At 50.4% G+C, this 16,692-nt stretch overlaps 1 protein-coding gene across 1 annotated transcript in view; it reads left to right on the top strand.

Moving 5' to 3' along the window:
* The window catches only part of IRAK2 (interleukin 1 receptor associated kinase 2), an 81,242-nt gene that overhangs the window by 4,247 nt on the left and 60,303 nt on the right, over window positions 1-16,692 (top strand). The window contains 2 exon segments of the mRNA XM_006151995.2: window positions 6,754-6,816; window positions 6,819-6,929. Of these exon segments, the coding sequence (XP_006152057.1) occupies window positions 6,754-6,816; window positions 6,819-6,929 (174 nt within the window).

Here is a 16,692-nt window from a genome sequence, read left to right as displayed (position 1 = left end):
GGTTCAGCCGTTCAGGGCACGTACAGCAGGGCAGTTACTGATCCCCGGAGCTGTGCGTTCGCCTCCTCGTGCAGTCGTAGATCATTCGTCGCCCCCAAACAAACTGCGTCCCTCTTACCCGCCACCTCCTGCTCTCCCTCCATTTTTCCCAGCTTTAAGCATCGTCTGTTCCAGACTGTTCATATAAACAGAATCGTACAGTCTATGGGCCTTTGTGACGTCTTCATTTTTATTTGTCTGTTTGTTTAGATTTTTGCTATAGGACGTGTGTACCTGCTAGAGAGACAGACAGACAGACAGAAAGTGAGAAATTACCTACGCTGCAATCCCTTCTCCTCCATTCTCCTCTCGGGATCTTGGGCACGCACGCACATGCGCCTGATGCGATGGGACGGAGTTAAGAATTTTGTGATGAGCGGAATATCCTGGATTATCTGGGCCAGCCTATGTTAATGACCGGAATTATGGGGCCAGCATCTGATGGGACCTGCCGGGTCCGGGACTTGAACCACGGTCAACTACGTGGGAGTCCTGTGATGTAACCATTATGCCATCTACTGGTCCCTTTTTTGTTTATTTTTAAAAATTTGCTGTCGGGCATGTGTGCTCAGCAGGGAGAGAGAGAGAGAGAGAGAGAGAGAGAGAGAGAATGAGAGAACACCCCTAGTGGGGTATGTCATGCTGCAGCCATTTTTCCTTCAATTTTTCCTCCTGTCAGGATTTTGGGTATATGTGCACGAGTCCCTGGAGTGGTTGGGATTTGAACCACAGTCAGCCATGTGCGCTTCAGCTCCCTATGCACAGCGCTAACCACTGTGCTATGGGGCAGGGGCTCATTAGGGTTTTGATTTGAATTTTCCTGATGGCCAGTGCTTTTCATGTGCTCAGTGGCCTTTTTTGGAGAGTATCTCAGAGGCCGTAGGCCTTGGGGTTGCTCACAGAGTTGCTGTCAGTCTTCAGAGGTCCTCGTGGTGGAGGACGTACTCCCAACTCCTTGCAGGCCTGCCAGCTTGGCTCAGCCTGACCCTCCCTCACCTCTCTGTCCTCCCCTCCTTCCACACCTCCCTTGCTCACCCTGCTCCAGTCACTTGGCCCTCTTGGTCCTTTGCACTTGCTGCCCCTCTGTCTGGGACAGTCTTCCTTGCACTCCCCATAGCTGGCTTTTTAGTCTGTATGAGTCCCCTCTTGCTGCCTTAACAAGCTACCCCAAATTGAGTAGCTTACAACAAAGTTAGGGCCAGCAGGTTGGTTAAGGTGCTGGAATCCCACATGGTTGAGCATGGTTTGAGTCCTGGACCCAGTGGCTGGTAAATCATGTCGGGTGGGTGTGCCTAAAATCCCAAGAGGATAATGGAAGAGAAGGGGTTGTAGTATAGCCATCCCCCTGGGAGGGTGATATTTCAGTTTACCCCTCTGTGTGTCTCTCTCTAGCGAGTGTAGGCACCCTATGACAAAGTTATTATTTTACAGTTCCGGAGGTCATCCTTAGCTGTGACCCTGTCCTCCATTTTCTTTCTTTTTTTTTTTTTTAAATAATTTTATTTGTTGTTGTTATTTTTAAATTTTGACCAGCGAGACAGAAAGAAAGGGGAAGTGAGAAAGCAAGTTGGTCGATTCAGACCCGAACCATGGTTGGCCAGGTGGGAGTCCAGCACCTCAACCAGCACCCCACCTGCTGGCCCCCCGACCTGTCCTCCATTTTCAACGCGACTAGTGGAGTATCTTCAAATCTCCGTCTCTGCTCTCTGCTGCTGCTTTTTAATCTTTTTAATACCAAGGCATTTGATGAGGGCATGTAAGAGTCAGTGAGAGAAAGAGAAAGAGGAAGAAATGACCCCCAGTGGAGTGTGGTCACGGCACGATCCTTTTTCCTCCAGTCCTCCAGCCCGCCTGGGTCCTGGGTGTATACATGCCTGGCGTAGTTCAACCTGGTTGGCCATGTGGGATCCGACTTTCTCTGCGCACTGCGTAACTGCCCTGCCTTACATTTTCCCTGGTCGTTCATTCGTTCATTTTTATTTGTTATTTTTTTAACCAGAGAGAGAGAGAAAGGGAAAGTGAGAAAGCAAGCTACTAGGTCCGGGACTTGAACTGCAGCCAGCCATGTGGGAGTTCAGCGCCCTTAACCACCGCGCCACCTGCCGGCCCCATCTTCCGGGTCATTCACCTGGACTGGCCCAGATAATCCAGGATACTCTGCTCATCACAAAGTCCTTAGCTCAGTCCCATCTGCAAAGGCCCCTCGGCATGTATGGTGCCGTATTCACAAGCCTTAGGGTTGGGGACGGAAGGTCTTTGGGGTGCTTTTCGGCACCTTGGCTGAGGGCCTCCCCAGCCCGTTGCTGTGTCTCGTTTCCCTTGTTCCTCAGAAAGTGCTTCCACATTACCTGGTTCCTTACCTGCTCTTGGCTGTCTCCCTGCGGAACGTGAGTGCCTCGAGCTCAGGGGCCTCACCCGGTCGGGGTCGGTTTCCTCCCGTGTTCCCCGAGCCCAGCATCGCCGACCTGGGGGCCAGTAGTGCCCCCCCCCTTCTTCCTCTCCAGCTGAATGAGTGGTCGTGATTGTCCCTCGAGTCCTAGAAATCTTGGCCTCTGTGAGTCATTTTGGAAAAGATGGCCTCTCTCTTGGGACCAGCAGAGGGGATTAATAGTTATTGTTGCCGAACTCTCATGTAGTTGACCGCGGTTCGAGTCCTGGACCTGGTGGCTTAAAACTCACACCAGGCGTTGTGTGCCTCTGTGCCCAAGATCCCGAGAGGAGAATGGAGAAGGGACTGTGGCGTGGCCATCCCCTCGGAGAGTGATTTCATGCTTTCAGTCTCTCTCGTTCGCTGTCTCTCTGGTGAGTGCATACCCCCCATAACAAAAATCTCTCTTAAAAAAAGGAAAAGATTGGGCTGACAGGTGGCATGGTGGTTAAGGGCTCTGGACTCCCACATGGCTGGCTGCAGTTCGATTCCCCGGTTTGTGTCCCAGACCTGGCGGCTTGCTTTCTCATTTTCTCCCTCCCTCTGTCTCTGTCTCTTACTCACTCTGTCCCTTTCTGGTCAAATTAAAATAAGTAAATAAATAAAGTTAAATCATTCTTTAAAAACAAGAAAAAGTTGATCTCCCAGAGCTGATTGTGGTTTCGAGGGAGAGTGTGGGGGTGTGGGAAGAGCTCCAAAGTGACTCAGAAAACCCCAGGGCCACAGCCATGCATGCTCGTCTGGCTTTGACACTTTCTGGCGGGTAATGTGGTGGTTTTTCGTTCATTTTTCTATGATTCTTGCTCTTCCAATTTTGCCCTTGGGGGAAGAAAAGCGTTTTGGAGCCCAGGTACCTACAGCTTCGCCCACTCAGGGTGTGCTGCACGGGCCAGGGGCTCCCCGTCTTGTTCACTCATGTGTGGCTGGCTTGGTGCACAGCCCTGCCCGGCCCCTGCCCGCTGTGTCACTTGGGCAGGTGACTGGCCCTCTCCGAGCCCTCAGTTTCCTCATCTGTTATAGCACCCTCAGAGGGGGTGTGATGTGGAGTGGTCCTCCACAGTCCCCCTCGGAAGGGTCTGGGTGCAGAGAAGGCATCTGACCCTAGCACAGGTCATTTCAGGAGGCTCTGTTGTCTCTGCTCTGGAGGACTGGAGGTGAGCGAGGTTTTCCACGGCCTCGGGCGAACTCCTGCCGTCCAGGAACTCAGACTTGGAAGGAAGGTCTCCCTGTGCTGGTTGCCGTCAGGGCTGGAGTAGCTAGTTGAACCCAGCTGATGTGTGTGACAAAATTACCCCAGGGGCCTCTTACAAGTGGCTCATCTGGGCCCAGCAGGTTGCGTGGTGGTTAAGGTGCTGGACACTCCCACAGGGCTGACCACTGTTCGAGTCCCAGACCTGGTGGCTTGCTTTCTCACTTTCCTTCTCTCTGTGTGTCTGTCTTTCTCTGGTCAAATGAAAAAAATGACTGAATGAATGACTACAATTAACTACATCTTTTTTTTTTTTTTTTTAGAGGTTTTTGCTATAGGGTGTGTGCTTGCCAGAAAGACAGAGAGAGACAGAGAGACAGAAAGCGAGAAATCACCCCCCAGAGGGGATGGCCATGCCACAATCCCTTCTCCTCCATTCTCCTCTCGGGATCTTGGGCACGCTCACACACGCGCCCAGTGTGAGTTTAAGCCACCGGGTCCGGGACTCGAACCGCGGTCAACTACATCGGAGTCCAGCGACGTAGCCATTGCGCCAATTGCTGGTCTCCCCAATGTTTCCATAGAGAGCAGATATTCCTTCCGTGCTGAGGAAAGACTTGGCAGGCTCATTTCCCCAAGACGGCCATTTTGTCCTGACCCCGTGTTGAAGGCCTGGTTAAATGTCAGTGGGTCAGTGCCTCTAGCTCAGTCACTTTCATGGACTCTGAATAGCTAAACTGGAGGGCACCGCCGTCTGCTACCTAGTTTTCCTGCTTTACTGGTGGGAGAACGGCAGCCCACGGAGCTTGGGGCTGCGGTGTGTTCCTGTGGCCACAAGCGTGGCCGGGCCTCCTGCTCTTCCCATTACATCCTGCCACCTCCCCCGGGTGAGAGGGGTGCGGAGAGGGGAGGAGTTCCTTCCCCTTCCCTCCGCTCCTGTGCCTGAGCTGCTGGAAGCGGCCCCTGACCTAGCTGACATCACTTCCCACTGGCCAGGAATCTGGCTGGGGTTTCCAGTGACTAAAGCTGCAACTCAGGAACTTTCCGTCCCTAGTGGGCAGGCACCTTGAGGCCTTCTCTGTGCAGGAGGCTGTGACAGCAGCCCTTCCATCCAGGGGGCAGGGGTTTGAACTCTTCCATCCATCATCCCTGGCTCTGAGGTCATCCCTGGCCCGCCTTGGCTTTGAGGGTCAAGGTTAAATCCCGTAGCCCAGCGTCCATTCGAGGCCCTTAGAGGCCCTTCGTTATGTGGTGAGGGCTTTGACTCTTGCCTGCTCCTCCCCTACTCAGCCCCACTCACCTGTGTTGGAATTTTCCTTTTTTTAAAAAAAATATATATTTATTCATTCATTTTAATTTGACCAGAGAGAGAGACAGAAACAGAGAGAGAGGGAAAGTGAGAAGGCAAACCACCAGGTCTGGGACTCGAACCATGGTCCTCCATGTGGGAGTGTCCAGCGCCTTAACTGCCAGACTGCCTGCTGGTCCCCATTATTATTATTTATTACTTTTTTTTTTTAAAGACTTATGCCATAGGGCATGTCACCAGACAGAGAAGGAAAGTGATAAATCTCTCCCCAGCCGTTTTGCCATAGGGCCTGTCACCAGACAGAGAGAAGGAAAGTGATAAATCCCTCCCCAGCAGGGATGACATGCGTTCATTTTCCTCTTGGGATTTTGGGCCTGCACATGTGCACCTGGTCATTTTCCTCTTGGGATTTTGGGCCTGCACGTGTGCACCTGGTGTTTTTCAAGGTGCTGGGACTGGGACTTGAACCATGGAGTCAGCCATATGGGATCCAGTACCCTTTTTATTTTTTAAAGGGTTATTTATTTATTTAATTCCATTTGTTATTATTTTTGAAGTTTGACCAGAGAGAGGGAAAGGGACAGTGAGAAAGCAAGGCGCCGGGTCAAGGACTCAAACCGCAGTTGGCCATGTGGGAGTCCAGCACCTTTAGTCACCATACCCTCTGCTGGCCTGAAATGAGCTGCTTTGCTATAGTGTTGGGGCCGGCAGGTGGCGTGGTGGTTAAGGGCACTGGACTCCCACACGACTGACTGTGGTTCGAGTCCCAGACCTGGTGGCTTTCTTTCTCATTTTGTCTTGCTCTCTTGCTCTGTCTCTCCCTGGTCAAATTAAAAAAGAATAAGTAAATTAAGTTAAATAAAGTAAGTCTTTAAAAATAAAAGATATTTGCTATAGTGTGTGTGCACTTGTTGGAGAGACAGAGAGAGAGAAAGCAAGAAATCACCCTTCAGAGGTGATAGCCATGCCACAATCCCTTCTCCTCCATTCTCCTCTCAGGATTTTGGGCACACACATACACGCACCCACCATGAGTTTTAAGCTGCAGGTCCGGGACTCGAACCTCAGTTGATTACATGAGAGTCCAGCAACATAACCATTATGCACATGCTGGTCCCAGGAATGCGTTATTTTTATTGTTGCCAATGGGAGCTCGCTGCAAAGTGTCCAGTACTTCAGAAGTGGCCAAATGCTTTTTATCCATGGGGGCCCTGTTGAGCCTTTCTGCACTTCAGTGAGGAAGGTGGGGCGTGGGTGCCTTTATTTGCTCATCACATGCTTTCTGAGTACCCCCTCCAGTGCTGGGACTCCGGGGCCAGGCTGAGCTCACTCTCAGGGCCTGTGGTTGCAGGATCAGCCAGGGCATGGGCGTCTCACTGGCCTGGTCCCACCCTTGCTGTGCCAGGTACTCTTCTTTGCTCAGGGCATGTAACAGTGAAGGCCACGAGCAGACCTCCCTCCTGCAGGGGCTTCCATCCTTGAAGCGGGGGCAGGTGGACTGCTGTCACCCCTGCAGGCTCCCGCTAGTGCAATGACGGTGGCTGGGACTCCCAGCGGCTGCACTCTGGCTCGCGGGCTGCAGAGTTGGTATTTGTGGTCAGGTGTTCCTGCTCTGGTCCCCACAATAACTTGGCCTCCTGTGGACCTCAGCTAACCGGGCATTTGGGGTGTCGAGGGAGGCGAGCTGGGAGGATGTTTGGACGCAGGCTGGGAGGGCTAGCGTGGGACCCTCCCGTGCAGGGACTGCTCCGACCCTCTGCTAAACCGACCCTCTGGCTTCCCTCCCAGCCTCCTACGTGATCACAGACCTGACCCAGCTGCGGAAGATCCGGTCCATGGAGCGGGTGCAGGGCTCACCCGGGAGCGGCTGTGGTGGTGGGGCATGCGGCAGGCCACCGTGCAGCAGCTGGTGGACCTCCTGTGCCGCCTGGAGCTCTACCGCGCCGCCCAGATCGTCCTGAACTGTGAGTAACCCAGCGCTCTGGGCTGGACTCAGTCCGCCCCGGAGCAGTTTCAGCGCCAGCTCCCTTCCCTAGTCTTAACGCCTCGCTTCCTCTTATTTTCTGTGTTATCAACATGTATGTATGTATGTTTCTGCATGTGTCCACCAGAGAGGAGAGAGACAGAGGAAGTGAGAAACCACTCCCCACGCCCCCGGTCCCAAGCATGGCCACACTCCAATCCCCTCTCCTCCTTTCTCCTCTCGGGACCCTGGGCACACGCACCCAGCAAGACTCCCTAGCCAGGGTCTGGGACTCTTAACTGTGGTCGGCCATGTGGGAATCCAGCCACCTTAACCACCATGCCACCTGCTGGTGCCTCTTAATCTTTTAATTTTAATTTAATTTTTTAATTTAATTTTAATGTATTTATTTTATTTTAATTTGACCAGACAGACACACACACACACACACACACACACACACACACACACGGGGTTTGGGGGGGAGAAGAGAAAGTGAGAAAGCAAACCGCCAGATCTGGGACTTGAACTGTGGTCAGCCATATGGGAGTGTCCAGTGCCTTAACCACTGCGCCACCTGCTGGTCCCTAATTTTTTTAGTTTTAATGAGTGCGTTTACTCTGCAGAGTAAATGGGAACCGGTGGCCAGGGAACCCAGCGAGGGAGGTGGGAGGCAGACGTGGGAGGCAGACGTTACTGTAGTCCCTTTGTCCTGTTCGGCTTTGAGGTATCTACTCCACAGATGGCCGCAGTGCAGTGGCGCCCTCTACAGGTGTCACTGTGACCGGCCCGTTCTCATACAGAGGGTTGTGTGCTTTTGTCACACAGTAATAGATCTTGATTTTGTTTTTTTTTTTAAAGAATTATTTATTTATTTAATTCCATTTGTTGTTATTTTTAATTTGACCAGACAGAGAGAGAGAGAAAGGGAAAGCGAGAAAGCAAGCTGCCAGATCTGGGACTCAAACCACAGTCAGCCATGTGGGAATCCAGCACCTTTAGCCACCACGCCACCTGCCGGCCCCTTTTTTAATTTGTCGGAGAGTATGTTTGCTCGCCAGGGACAGGGAGAGAGAAAGCGCCCTGCACTGGGGTGTGGTCACACAGCAGTCCCTTCATTTCTCTGTCCTGTCAGGATTTGGGGCAGGCGTGCGCACATCTGGAGTGTTTTTCTCCAATCCACATGTCCAGGATTCAAACCACATGGTCGGCCATGTGGGATCTGGCTCCCTTAAGCCATAGAGCCTATCTGAACAAATTTTGAAAAATTAATTACTCTTTTTTTTTTTAAGAATTATTTTATTTAACTTCATTTATTTAACATTATTCTTTTTCATTCTGACCAGAGAGAAACAGAGAGAGGGAAAGTGAGGAAGCAAGCCACCAGCTCTGAGACTCGAACTGTAGTCACCGCAGTTGGTCATGTGGAAGTCCAGTGCCTTTAACCACCACGCTGCGCTGCCTGCTAGCGCCTGACCCATTGTTTTTAACAGCTGCATTATATTCCTTTGACGGATGTACTATGACGTACTAAACTTGGTTCCTATCTGTAGGTGTTCAGTTTTCTTCTAGCGTTTTCTTTTCTCTGCAACGTCATGCTATGCGCTGTTGTATGTACATGGTTTGCACACGTGTGAGTAGTTGTAGGGTGACCTTCTAGCACCCTAGGATGGCTGGGTTGAGAGTCCGTGTATCCGTTGACAGGTTTACCTTGAGATTGACATCAGTATTACCATGGTACCGTCCCACAGGGGAGCTGATCGTGTGGCGGTATTTAGCCAGTGTTCATGCTTCTCTCCCTTGAAGGGTGCTGTGAGATGGGAGGAGTGGGGTACGTGCTGGGCCTGGGGTTCAGCCGGTGCTCAGCGAAGGCGGTGGGGAGAGGGGTCTGCAGCGTGGGGCCGGTGTTTCCTGTGCGTCTGCCCGAGGCCTGGTGCCGTCCTAGGTTCTAGAATCTAGTGTAGGCCGAGCAGCAGGCCCTCCCCGTGGAGAGCAGGCTGGTGTGGAGGTTAACAAACAGGAAAACAAGCAACAGTGCACAGTAAACTGACCAGCTGGGGCGCCTCCCAGGGTGGGGTGGTCAAGGAAGGCCTCACCCTCGTCCAATGAGGGGACAGTCGCCCTACGTTGGTACCACTTGGCATTTCAGCGGGTTGGTGTGGCCGGTGCCCCCTCAGCTCAGCTGTGACCCTGGCTCAGCCCCTCTGTATTCCCGTGTTAGAGGAATGGCTAGTGAGTGAGTGCCCCCTTAGGTGTTTTTCAGATTAAAAAGAAAAGCTTTCTTATTCCATAGGAAAGAGATGGAGAAAGGCCAGCAGGTGGTGTGGTGGTTGAGGTGCTGGACTCCCACATGGCTGATCATGGTTCGAATCCCACACCTGGCAGCTTACTTTCTCACTCCCTGTCTTCCTCTCTCTCTGGTCAAATTGAATTATAATAAATAAATAAAATAAAATGGATAATTCTTTTCTTTAAAATAATTATTTTATTTAACTTTATTTATTTTAATTTGACCAAAGAAAGAGAGAGAGAAAGCAAGCCGCCAGGTCCAGGACTTGAACTGCAGTCAGCCTTGTGGGAGTCCAGTGCCCTTAACCACCACACCACCTGCTGGCCCCAGATAATTCTCTTAAAAAAAAGAGATGGAGAGTGAAGGAGAGACAGAGACAGCACCCCCAACAGGGCCTTGACGCCAAGATCTACCCTCAGTCAGCCCGGATCATGGATACACACAGACCTGAGTTACTCTAGGAGACCTTGGGATGCGAACTCAGAACCTTCCGACGTGGGTCAGCTTCAGGGAGAATTTTTTTTTTTTTTTGAAGAGGTTTTTGCTATAGGGCATGTGAGCTCACCAAAAAGAGAGAGACAGGAAGGGAGAAATCACCCCCCAGGGGGAATGGCCACGTCACAACCCCTTCTTCTCCATTCTCCTCTCAGGATCATGGGCATGCATGCACACACGCCCGGCGTGAGTTTTGAGCCACCGGGTCAGGGGCTCCAATCGCAGTTGACTATGTGGGAGTCCAGCAGCATAACCATACGCCATCTGCTGACTCCTCACTGTGACACTTTAATCATCTTTTTTAAGAATTATTTTATTTAACTTTATTTAGTTATTTTTACATTTTTGACCAGAGAGGGATAGAGCGAGAGTGACAGAAAGATAGAAAGTGAGGAAGCAAGCCTCCAGGTCCAGGACTCGAACCATGGTTGGCCGTGTGGGAGTCCAGTGCCCTTAACCACTGCGCCACCTGCTGGCCCCTAATCATCTTACTTTCTTTTTTTTAATTTTAATTTTTTTTTTAGAGGTTTTTGCTATAGGCTGCGTGTGCTCGCCAGACAAACAGAGAGAGACAGAGAGACAGAAAGTGAGAAATCACCCCCCAGGGGGGATGGTCACGCCGCAATCCCTTCTCCATTCTCCTCTCGGGATCTTGGGCACATACACACATGCGCCCGGCGTGAGTTTAAGCCACCAAGTCCAGGACGCGAACCGTGGTCGACTACGTGGGAGTCCAGCGACATAGCCATTACGCTAACTGCTGGTCCCCCCCCTAATCATCTTTTTAAAAGCAATTTTATGAGAGAGAAAGTGAGAGCGAGCTTGAGAGGGAGACAGGAAGGGAGGAGGTATTTTGACAGGATCTCACCCTGTCATGACCTGCCACAGCCTCCCGGTTAGCCAGGACTGCAGGTGTGGACCGCCATCCCGCGTGTCGGGGTGGGGTAGGAGCCCACGCTGGCTCTCACGTGGCCCTGTCCTCCCTCGCGCTGCCGTGGCTGAGCCGTCCGTGTGACGCTTTAAGCCGGTGCTGACTGGATACTCGGTGCGCTAGGTCTGCTGCTGAGGGCTTGGCCACAGGGGCCCCTGCCCACCAAGGAGGGCCGAGGGACCTGCCCGGGGCCACAAGGCTGCTGCTGGAAGCTGGAGGCCACACCTGGGAGCCCTCACTGGGGAGCCTCAGCCAGGCGGCCTCTGCCTTCAGCCTTGCTCAGGATTTGGCCCCGACCCCGCGCTCCCGGCCCGACTCCTCTGACCCTCTCTCAGTGTGCAAAAGTCTCCATTTGGTTCCCCAAACCTCTTCCTCCTTCCCCTTTACCCTGATTCATATCCCCCCAGAAAGAGGGGCAGAGCTTGTCTCCACAAACCCCGTGCTCGGTTATGGAAGGATGGTGGTGTTCTCACTATGGCTTTGAGTCCTCGGGCAAGGCACGTCCCTTCATGTATCATGTTTTCTTCACTAGGAAACAGAAAAGTGTGTTATAAATATAAATCCCGTCACCTTTGGGAGTGAATGGAGAGGGCGGGTGAAGCGGTTGAGTTTCCGTGCTCCCTGCTCAGAGCCTCTTCCCTCTCCTAAGGCGGATGTGAGTTGAACTTCTTTTTGCATTGACTTGCTTAAGGTCCTTTGCTAAGGGGTTTGGCTATCTCCGGAGGTTAGAGAACCTGTCCTCTGCCCACTGCTTCACACAGGGCTTTAACAATCAATCTGAAGGGGCCGGCAGGTGGCCTGGTGGTTGAGGTGCTGGACTCCCACGAAGCTGACGGTGGTTCGAGTCCTGGACCTGGTGGTTTGCTTTCTCACTTTCTCTCTCTCTCTCTCTAACAAGTGCCCCGTAGCAAATTAAAAAATAATAATAATGATAAATAAAATTAAATAAATAATTCTAAAAGAAAGAAATCAAGTTGAAGGCCCAGCTGCAGCAGTCCCTGGTGCGACGCGGTGCTGTACCGGCTGGCGCCACGTGGGAGGCCTCGTTCATGCTCCTGCGGGACTGGCAGGTGCCTTGGTGATGGGAGCACTGGGCTCCTACGTGGCTGGTCACGATTCAAGTCCCAGACCTGGCGACTTGCTTGCTTTATTTTCTCTCTCTTCCTCCCTGTCTGTCTGTCTGTGGTCAAATTTAAAATAAGTAAGTTAAAGAATAAATAAATAAGTTAAATAATTCTTTTTTTTTTTTTTTTAGAGAAGTACTTTATTTAACTTTATTTATTTATTTAAATTTGACCAGAGAGGAACAGACTGAGAGAGAGCGGGTAGGGGCGGGGAGAGAAAGTGAGAAAGCAAGCTATCAGGTCCAGGACTCGAACCAGGGTTGGCCATGTGGGAGTCCAGCGCCCTGAACCACCAGCCCCTAAATTAAATAGTTCTTAATTTAAAAAGGCATGTACCTGTAATCCCAGTGACTCAGGAAGGCTGAGGAGAAGGATCGAAGTTTGAGTTTGGTTTGGGCAACGTAGCAAGACCTCGTCACAGAAAACAAAAGCTGGGAGGGTGGCCATGCTGCAGTCCCTTCTCTGTTCTCCTCTTGGGATTTTGTGCTCACAAGCCTGGCTTGATTTTTAAGCTGCTATGTCTAGGACTTGAACTGCACTCGACCATGTGAGAGTCCAGTGTCTTAACTCCCGTGCCATCTGCCAGTCTCTTCAACATTCTGTTTTTTCTTTTAAAGAATTATTTAATTTTATTTATTCACTCATTTATTTTTAATTTTATCTCACATACACACACACACACACACACACACAGAGTGGGTGGGGGAAGAGAGAAAGCAAACCATCGGGTCTGGGACTCGAACCATAGTCAGTCATCATGTGGGAGTATCCAGTGCCTCAACCACTATGCCACCTGCTGGCTCCTTCAGCATTCTGTTTTAATAATCCTCCAAGGCTGTTGTGATGCACCGAAAGGTTATTTTTAAAGTTTTAATCAGGGACCAGAAGGTGGCATGGTAGTTAAGGCACCTGGGCTCTCACGTGACTGACCATGGTTTGAGTCCTGGACCTGACAGCATGCTTTCTCACTTTCCTTCTCTCTCCTTGTCTCTCTCTGGCCAAATTAAATAGTAATAATAATAAAATAATGACAAAAAAGTTTTAATTGATACATAATAATTGTACCTTGTTTTTTTTGGAGAGGTTTTTGCTGTCGGGCACATGCAGTCGCCAGAAAGACAGACAGAGACAGAGAGACAGAAAGTGAGAAATCACCCCTCCCCCGGGGGAATGGCCATGCCGCAATCCCTTCTCCATTCTCCTCTTGGGATCTTGGGCATGCACATGTGCCTGGCGTGAGTTTAAGCCACTGGGTCTGGGACTCGAACCGCAGTAGACTGCATGAGAGTCCAGCGACATAGCCGTTATGCCAACTGCTGGTCCCATAAATGTACATATTTATGGGGTACAGTGTGACTTTCAGCACGTCAGTCTAATGTGTAATGTCCGAATCAGGGTTATTAGCATTCTGTCAGGTCAGACGTTTATCAGTCTGTGTTGGGAGCATTCAACCTCCTCTGTCCTAGTTCCCCTGGGATACGCAGGGAGTTGCTGTTCATTACGGTTCCCTGGCTGTGTAGAGGACAGCGTGTAGAGCTACCCCGTTATTTAAGGTTGGGGCACACTTGCAGCACCTGGGCCCCCGAGGTTCCTGGCTGGGTCTTGGTGGGAGTGGAGTTTCCCTGTACACCATCATCGTCCGAAGTGGAACTCGGAGAACTCACTTCCACAGCCCACTTCCTGCCAGGTTTGGGGGCTGAGGCCGAGCCGTAGGGGTCAAATAATCACAAGGTTTTATCAGGACAGGCTTGTGGTTTCTTTGGTAATACAGTTCTCTCCAAGGACTAGAAGCTTCTGGTCTTCTGGCTTCTAAATCAGTTATGCTACGGTAACCTCTGCCAAAGATCGAGCCTAGATACATATCTTTTTTTGTTTGTTTATTTGTTTTGTTTTCCATTACAACTTGTTTTTATTTTACATTTTTCCACAAACATTTACTTGACATAGCAAAGAATTTTAGCTCATACTCCATAATTCTTTTTTTCTCCATAATTCTTGACAGTTTACAAACAACTTTCAAAGTTTCAAAATACTGAATTTTAAAGATAATGTTCAAAATATGTCATAATTTTGTACAATTTTATAACTCTATAACAACAGCACACACACACACATTTAGAGTGCAGACACTCTAGATACATATCTTAATTGTTAACCCTGGAATGTTTGCGCTTTTACTCAGCAGTTTCTGGCCCAGCCTGCCCTGTCTGTCCTCCTAATTGAATGTGGTGACCTGGAGCCTCCCTCGAAGTCGCCTGGAACAGAAAGTTGAATGGGAAGGCAGTGTTCGTAGTTCAACCTCTGCCTCCCGACTCTCCTCTGAGGTTCAGTAGTGGAACCGAGAGAGGTGGGGGGGTGATTAGACAGGGTAGAGCCGAGACTAGCAGGTGGCGTAATGGCTATGTCGCTGGACTCGCACCTTGTTGGCTGTGGTTCGAATCTCAGACCCACCAGCTTAGCACTCACTCCAGGTGGGTGTGCGTGCGTGCCCAAATCCCCAGGAGGAGAACGGATGAGAAGGGATTGAGAAGGGATTGCGGTGTGGCCACCCCCCAGGGGGGAGGGGGATTTCTTGCTTTCGGTCTGTCTCTGGTGAGCACTTGCACCCTACAGTAAAAGTCTCTAAAAAAAGGAAAGAAAGAAAGAAAGAGCAGGACCTCCGCCTTTCCCCCTGTTGAAGCTGACTCTTCCCAAAGTGGTGATTCTCAGTCAGCTTGGATCATCAGCTACAGGCCCAGAGTCTTCCTTTTCTCCCCTGCTTGGAGTGGTCGTGACCCACTGGAGTTCATCGATCTCTCTCTCTCTCTCTCTCCCTCCTTTAAAGCGTGTTTATTTGGGCCAGCAGGTGGCATAGTGGTTAAGGCACTGGACTTCCACATGACCGACTGTGGTTTGCGTCCTGGACCTGGCAGTTTGCTTTCTCACTTTCCCGCTTTCTCTCTCTGTCTCTCTGTCTATTGAACATACTTGCCTTATAGCAAATTTTAAAAATGATGATAATTGGGATCAGCAGATGGTATAACGGTTGTGTTGCTAGACTCCCACGTAGTTGACCACGGTTCGAGTCCCGGACCTGGTGACTTGCTTTCTCACTTTCCATCTCTCTCTCTCTCTGTCTCTCTGTCTATTGAACATACTTGCCTTATAGCAAATTTTAAAAATGATGATAATTGGGATCAGCAGATGGTGTAACGGTTGTGTTGCTGGACTCCCATGTAGTCGACCGTCAAGTCCTGGACCCAGTGGCTTAAACTCATGCCAGGTGCTTGTGCGTGCGTGCCCAAGATCCCAAGAAGAGAATAGAGGAGAAGGGATTGTGGCGTGGCCATTCCCCCTGGGGGGGGATTTCTTGCTTTCTGTCTCTCTGTCGTTCTAGTGAGCGCACATGCCCTATAGCAAAAACCTCTAAAAAAATAATAAATAAAATTAATGACTTATTAATAAAGTTAATGATTTTTTAAAAAGAGTTATTTATCAAATTTTATTTATTTGTTTATTTACTTATTTTCAACTTGACCAGGGAGAGAAAGGGAAAGTGAGAAAGCAAGCCTCTAAGTCCGGGACTTGAACTATAGTGGGAGTTCAGCACCTTAACCACCTGCTGGCCCCTAAGGTTAATAATTCTTAAAAAATAAAGTGTATTTATTAATTTCTTTTTTAAATAATTATTTTATTTTAACTTTATTTATTATTATTGTTTTGCAATTTTGACCAGAGAGAGACAGAGAGAGAGGGGGAAAGTGAGAAAGGAAGCCACCAGGTCTGGGACTCAAACCATGGTTGGCCGTGTGGGAGTCCAGTGCCCCTAACCACCACGCCACCTGCTAGCTCCCAGGTATATCTATTCATTTCTCTAAGGATAGAGAAACAGAGAAAGAAAGCAAGTGAGAAAGTACGCCCCCCAAAGGAAGGATGGCCATGCCGTAATCCATTTTCCTCTATTCTCTTCTTAGGAGTTTGAACGTGCATGCATACGTACCTGGTGAGTTTTTCAAGCTGCTGGGTCCAGGGCTCGAACTGTGCCGTCAGCCACGAGGGATCCAGGTGCCTTAACCAGCACACCACTGGGTGGCCTAGTTTTCAGATTTTTTTGCAACAGAACAAACTTATACTTTGAGTCTGTTTTCCCATGAACTTTCTGAAGTTCACGCGTGCATCTGTAAAACTTGTCATTACTAGAAGATGGGGAGTAGGTGCCGTGCCACGTCAGACTGTCTTAAATCACGTCCTTACGTTGCTGTTTTTGTGTTGGGCTGTCAGTAAAGTCATGATGCAGATTTTTCTGTTTTTCTATGCAAAAATGCACCCTGACGTTTCTGACAACCCGGCATTTAACAATTTAGCTATCACTCACAAACTTCCTGGGGGTGGTGTTCGTTTCTGCGCCCGCCGCCCCGCCCGTCCCCCTTCCTCCTCAAATGCTTATACCATTATTTGTCAGTGAGTGTGCTCCCTAGAGACAGAGAAAGGGGGGAAGCACGCCCCAGTGGGCAGGTCACGCCGCAGTCCCTCCCCTTTCACTTCTCCATCCCGTCAGGGTTTTCAGGCCATCGGGGCCAGGATTTGAACCCTCACGAGGCTCTGGGGCTGGCCCTCCTAGTTTTCTCCATCAGTGATGAGTGGGCTCTCTGGATGTCCTTCTTTGTAAGACAGCAAAGTCCTTTCCCCCTGCCTGGCCCTTGTTCATCCTCTCCTCTCCTCTCTACCTCCCACCTTCCAGCCGAGCCCAGCTGTGAAGTAGGTCTCCACGGATGTGCGTCTCCTGAGCCGGCAGGGAAGAGCTGGGTTTCAGTCGAAGCCTCGCTCTCTGGGGCAGGACAGGAAGGGGGACCGCTGCCTCCATGCCCTAGTTAGGACGTTGTGATGGGGCAGGACCTCCGTGACAGCACGTCCCAGTCTGGAGAAGCATTTTCCAAGCCACGTG

The sequence above is a fragment of the Tupaia chinensis genome, unplaced genomic scaffold, assembly GCF_000334495.1.
Source record: "Tupaia chinensis unplaced genomic scaffold, TupChi_1.0 Scaffold000333_1, whole genome shotgun sequence".
In the NCBI taxonomy this organism is placed as follows: domain Eukaryota; kingdom Metazoa; phylum Chordata; class Mammalia; order Scandentia; family Tupaiidae; genus Tupaia; species Tupaia belangeri.
This window is presented reverse-complemented; position numbering and strand designations above follow the sequence as displayed.